This window comes from Triticum dicoccoides, chromosome 5A, assembly GCF_002162155.2.
Source record: "Triticum dicoccoides isolate Atlit2015 ecotype Zavitan chromosome 5A, WEW_v2.0, whole genome shotgun sequence".
Classification (NCBI taxonomy): Eukaryota; Viridiplantae; Streptophyta; class Magnoliopsida; order Poales; family Poaceae; genus Triticum; species Triticum dicoccoides.
In genome coordinates this window covers 13,937,938-13,943,996 of record NC_041388.1, presented here as the reverse complement: position 1 = coordinate 13,943,996, position 6,059 = coordinate 13,937,938, and the positions used below count along the sequence as shown (strand labels likewise).

General features: G+C 51.5%; 1 protein-coding gene across 1 annotated transcript; it reads left to right on the top strand.

Annotated features, from left to right (window-relative positions):
* The first annotated feature begins 891 nt into the window (after positions 1-891).
* LOC119298814 (WAT1-related protein At3g30340-like) lies at positions 892-2,581 on the top strand. Its single transcript, XM_037576116.1, has 3 exons — positions 892-1,149; positions 1,346-1,408; positions 1,497-2,581. Exons 1-3 carry the CDS (start codon positions 980-982, stop codon positions 2,254-2,256), a joined length of 993 nt encoding a protein of 330 aa, XP_037432013.1. The 5' UTR covers positions 892-979; the 3' UTR covers positions 2,257-2,581.
* Positions 2,582-6,059: the final 3,478 nt, after the last annotated feature.

Genomic DNA, 6,059 nt, shown 5'->3' with positions numbered 1-6,059 from the left:
CCCCAGCCACAGAAATGCTGACGCGTGGATGCCTATTGGTCCCGATTGGTGCCACCAACTGGGACCAAAGGGTCTCCTGCGTGGGCTCCGCACAGGCCATGTGGAGGCCCATCTGTCCCGGTTCTGGATTGAACCGGGACTAAAGGGACAGGGCATTAGTACCGACCCTTTAGTCCCGGTTCCAGAACCGAGACAAAAGGCCCTTACGAACCGGGACAACAGGCCCTTTTTCTACCAGTGATTTGCTTTGACAAATACTCATGATTAAGCATCTTGGCTTAGTGTACTTCACTCGTCCATTCTCGAATAAAGCTAGCTAGATGCAAAAATACTTCGATTAACTTTTGGGAGATGATAATGTCATTACTTTTGAGAGAAAATATCATGTGGAAACCAAGTATTTTAATAATTCTAAAATTTCTAAATAAAATCATGTTGGTAAGGCGATGTTCTATAAAGGATGTAAAATTTTAAAACCAAAATCAAATTCACTACAAATGTGTGAAAAAACCAATTCAACAATGAATAGTGACAAACATTAAACATCATTATACACGCATATTTTTTTCACCTCACAAATGAATGAGCTTGAACTTCAGATTTCACTTGTTCATTATACGATGTTTTTTTAGAACTTTCAAATGTGTTTTTTACCGTAACTTGGTTTGCAACGTATATTTTCTCTTTCAGATGGTTGGTCTAGACAACTAATGCCACTACGCCACTACGCAAGTAGTGTTGTAGATGGATGGCCCAACTTAATGGCATCTTCCGTCAGTGCACACAACTTAAAGCAAATAGTGTTGTAGTGCTGATTTAACTAATGTGTTAGTGGAGGCTATAAATAGCTCTGCCACAAGCATTCCTGAGTTAATAAATATCACACTCACCATAAAGCTTTTTTCGAAAAGGAAGGCAAAGCCTCCCTCGCCATATAGTTCTTGCTAGTTCACTTGACTGTGTTGATCAAGAGTGTAGGATGGACTGGAAACCTACGGTGATGATGATAGCGGTGGTGATCATGTATGCGGTGTTGAATCTGCTCACGAAGATGGCTTTCAATGAAGGGATGCACACCACTGTCTTCATCGTCCTCCGCCTGCTCGTCGCCGCGCTCTTCCTCTCCCCGATCGCATACTTCAAAGAGAGGTTTGTATCAGCACTAACTGATGTCCTTACAAAAGTTTAATTGTATCTCAATTGCTTGGGCCATATGCATCACTGATGAAGAAGCATGGGTAACGAAAGATTTTATTTTGACGGTTTTAAAATGAAAAATCGTGGCCACTGATTTCTGTTCTAAAGTTAGCTAATTTCTGTATATGGTTTCCATGTATATATGTAGGAAGAGTAGACCTAAGCTGACCATGGAGATATTCGTCTACCTCTTCTTCAGTGCCTTGCTCGGGTAATTAATCTCTTTTGCATAATTATAGGAAGTCTTGAATTATTTGTAATTTCATATGCTAATTGATGCATGCATCGCAATTGCACAGAGCCTCTCTGATCCAGTGGCTCTTCTTCCTTGGCCTGCGGTACACGACCGCCACGTTCGCGAGCGCCTTCAACAACACGACCCCCATGTTCACTTTCCTCCTCGCACTCGCCTTCAAGGTTGAGAAGATCGATGTTGCCAGCCGCTCCGGCGCAGCGAAGCTCACCGGCACGGCCGTGGGGCTGGCCGGAGCGGCGGTGCTGGCACTCTACCATGGCCCGACCCTGATGGGAGCGCCGTCGGGGGACCACATGGACTCCACAGCCACCCACGGCGGTGCGCGGAGGTGGGCGGTGGGCTCGGTGGCGCTGCTGGGCTTCTCGGCGAGCTGGTCGTTGTGGTTCATCCTACAGTCCAAGATCGGGACAAAGTACCCGGCGCTCTACTCCGGCACAGCGTGGATGTTCGTGCTCAGCTTCATCCAGATGGCCACAGTCGGGGCTGCCGCCGAGAAGATGAACTTGCAGATCTGGGTCCCACGCACGGCGCTCCAGGCTGTGTCCGTGGTATTTGCTGGCGTGGGGTCGTCCGGGCTGGGGTTCCTGGTCATGTCATGGTGTGTGGAGCGGCGAGGGCCTGTGTTCACCACCGCCTTCATGCCGCTAATCCAGATCGTCACGGCCGGGCTCGATGTCACCGTCCTCCATGAGCAGCTCCACCTCGGGAGCGTTGTCGGGTCGGCGGTCGTGGTCGTGGGGCTCTACTTGGTCCTGTGGGGAAAGAGCAACGAGGCGAGCATCGGATCCAAACTCCCTGCGTGACCGCACCCAGTGGCGGAGCTAGGCAAGGTTGGGGTACTGGTGTTGGAGTAGTACTAGTACTACGCAATCATGACCGTGAATCGGCATGGGACGGAATTAATTAAACGATGAGCATTTCTTTTCAAGTGTTTTCGCTTTTCAGCACAATATATATAAGTACAGTACCATAAGAGCACACGCACACCAGTGAGCTAGCTAGGTATCTGATAGCAAGAAAAAAAACAGGTATCGCATAGCATACCGAGAGACTATGTTGAAATATACTTCCCGCCTTCCTCCATCAATTCAGACTTTCGAATGAGTTGATCGGTGCAAGCATTCAGAGAGATTCTCATGAAACTTTAAGTGACAAACGCATACCATTGTACGGCTGATCTAATGTTGCACTGAACCTAGGGACACTCCTTTCAAGAATCGATACGCAAGCTAATTTTCTTAGTGCAAAAGAAAGAGCTTCATTAATTATGGAACAGTGTTACAGTTATCCTGGGATAGTTTGCGAATCACGTCCGGACCATGACGGATCCAAACCGCAGTACAGGTGTTTATCCTTCTCATTAATTGGCTAAGAGCGTGAGCAACTATGTTCTGCCCTCTACACACACATGTGAAATAGCATGCTCACGGCCGGACTGAAGAAGGGCTTCAATTTCCACAACCGTGGCAGCCACTGGTGATCTGTTTACTGCATCATCACGGATCATGCTAGCGGCAACCGCACAGTCGATCTCGAGGATGATAGGTTCAGCGCTCCACTCCAGAGCAAGAGAAATACCTTCAGCGCATGCTACACTTTCCGCTTCCATGGCGCTTGAACATCTCGGTAAGAACCGGCAGGAGGCAACGGCAATGGCGCATGTGTTGCCTCGAAGAATCATACCTGTGCCTTTAGCGATACAGTATCCTACTCTCTACAGCATTGTTCAACAGAGATGCGATCGTTCAGACGGTATGTCAGTCCACGTCTTTACATATTAGCTTCACGCGAGCTTTAGCCGGTAACCGTTGGGAAGTTTGGCTCCATCTTGTGAGAAGACTGATGGAGGTTCAACTTTCTCAACGTCCAGACCAGTTGTGTTGGAAACTTACTAGGAATGAAGAATTTACGACCAAATCGATGTACTTGAGTGTTATTAATTCTAGTTCTATTCCTACGTCGAAACATGTTTGGCATGTCAAAGTTCCCTTGAGAGTTAAAGTGTTCATCTGGTTTGTGCATAAACAAGTCATTTTAACTAAGGATAACTTGATTAAACGCAACTGGACTGGATCCAGTCGGTGTAGCTTTTGTGACAGAGATGAAACAATCCAGCACCTCTTTCTCGATTGTCCCATGACAAAAAAAAATTGGCAATCAGTTAACATAGCCTTTAATATTACTCCTTCACATAATATTAACACGCTATTTGGAACGTGGTTGGATGGGATTGAGCCTCAAACAGCGAGACACATTCGTGTAGGAGTATGTGCATTATTATAGACTATCTGGAACTGCAGAAATGATTTAGTCTTTAACAGAATATCAAATACTCATTTTTTGTAGATTATATTCCGGACCACTGCGTTGATCCGTATGTGGTCATTACTCACTCCGACGGAGGCCAGGGAGCGTTTGGTTACTAGATCTACCCGATGGGAGATGGTAGCACGGGATATTTTCAGCCGGTTTGAATGATGGTCATGTAATAGGATAGGCAATTAGGTTTCCTGTCTTACTCTTGCTGGCCGGCTGTGGCTTTTGTTTTTTTGCTCCTTAGCTCTCTGTGAGCAGCTTTGTTGGAGACTTTTAGACTTGTGCTTGAACCTATTTGCTTGTTTAATAAAGGTGATCGTATGCATCTTTTCAATGCAGAGGCCGGGATGTCCCCTTTTAAAAAAAACACGTGAAAGCGCCATCGACGTTGAGCTTGTTCCATCCTGTTTGTGGCCCGGACCACTTGTTACTCGGTTTGGCAGGAATCGGGGTCGTCGTCTTGGTCGCTCCCTTGCGTATCTCGTGGCCCTCCGTCAAGACCATTTCCCCTTTTTCCATGTCAGCTTCCGGGTGCTGCTTCATGCACATCAGAGAGACGATGTAGCTGCTAAGGAAGCGTCGCGAAGCAGCAACCGGAGGCGCCGGCTTGTCGTGGGTCACTTCGTTGTGTGCATGCCATGACCTTCGTGGAATCAGCAAGATGATTGCCATGTCCATCGGACTAAAGTCAGCAGGAGCTCGGACATCCTTCGGAAGCAACAGTTAAGCATCTCCAGCCACGTCCCCAAGAGCCCCCCTCCCCCCTTCAAGACGTTTTTTTAGCGCCCGCAGACGAAAATCGACCCAGTCGTGTCTTCATGAGTCTGTTTTTCGCCGGGTTAGATCGAAATAACGGTTGGCGCACCCGAGGCGAACCCAGCGTGCTGGGGGCGCGGGCACAAGCGAAATGGGGCGTGGGGCCGCTCTGTCGACGAGTTGAGAGCCTTTTCCCCCGCCTTCCCTCTCATTCGCGCCATTCATCCCGCCAATCTTCCTCCTCCTCCCCTCCTAGCCGGCCGCCATGCCGCTAAAGAAGTACGTGCTCCCCCGCGCCGCCGTCACCCAGCCGAAGCAGAGGAAGCCGAGGGCGCCTCCGTCCAAGTCACCGGGCATGTCCAACGCCGACTGGAGGGTGGAAGTTCAGCGTCGGGAGACTGTCACCACCGACCGGCGGAACAGGGCGAACGCCAAGAAGGCCCTGGACAGCGCGACGCTCGCGGCTGCGGCTGTGGCGGATCAAGCGGAGCGCTCGGCTGAACAAGCCGAGGCGGCCCGCGTGGGGATGATGAATCCACCCGGCGGCCACGCCCAGTACGCGCCCTGGAGCCAGCAAAGTGTCGGCTCACCGGCCGGCTTCTCGTCGTCGCCGCAACCCTGGGGATGCACGCCTTCGCCGGGCTATGCCGACGGGGACGCGCACGGTGGGTTCAATCCCAACATCACCTTCCCCCATGGTCACCCGGCCCAGCGCACGCCGCCGCCCGCCTTCACCGGCGTGCAGTACCCGCCATACAACTACTCACCGCCGGCCTACGTGTCCTCCCCGACGCCTCTCTCCGCCATGGCGCGTTGCACTTCTCACAAGCGTCTACGTCGCACCTCGGCGACACCGACGCGATCGAAGTCGACATGGACGACATCATCACGGCAGGCTTGGCCGCGGCCGCCGCGTCCCCCGGGTTCGCTACCAGGACGAGACGGTGGGCCTCGACGGCGACATGGACGGCGATCTCGAGTACGTCCAGGAGGAGCCGGACGAGCAGGAGGAGGAGGATGTGGAGGAGGAGGAGGAGCCGGCGCAGGTTCCGGCAAGGAGACGCAAGAAGAAGAAGGGGGCGGCCAGGACCGGCGAGCCGCGCATCAAGTGGGCGTCCAAGGAGCAGGAATCTCTCGCCGAAGCATGGAAAGTCGTCTGTCTCGATCCGATCACAGGCACGAACCAAAGAATCAAGACGTATTGGGAGCACATCAAGGCCGAGTTCGACAAGTGTAAGCTCGTCGACCCCTACTTCAAAGGCGTCTACATGCAACACGGGTCGAAGGCAATGGCGAACCATTGGGGGCTCATCCAGTCGGCATGCAACAAAGGGCATGGGATTGTCGAGGAGATCGCGGCTCGCCCGGAGAGTGGCGCCAGCATTGAGGATCAGGTATGGCACGCCGTTCTCCCTCTCCTTTTAGCCGTGCGCGCTCGCCAACACCGTTTGTTCCTTGGCGCAGCTGCTGCAGATGTTCGCCATGTATCGCCAGGACAACAGCGACAAAGAATTCAAGTGCGAGAAGTGGGCGG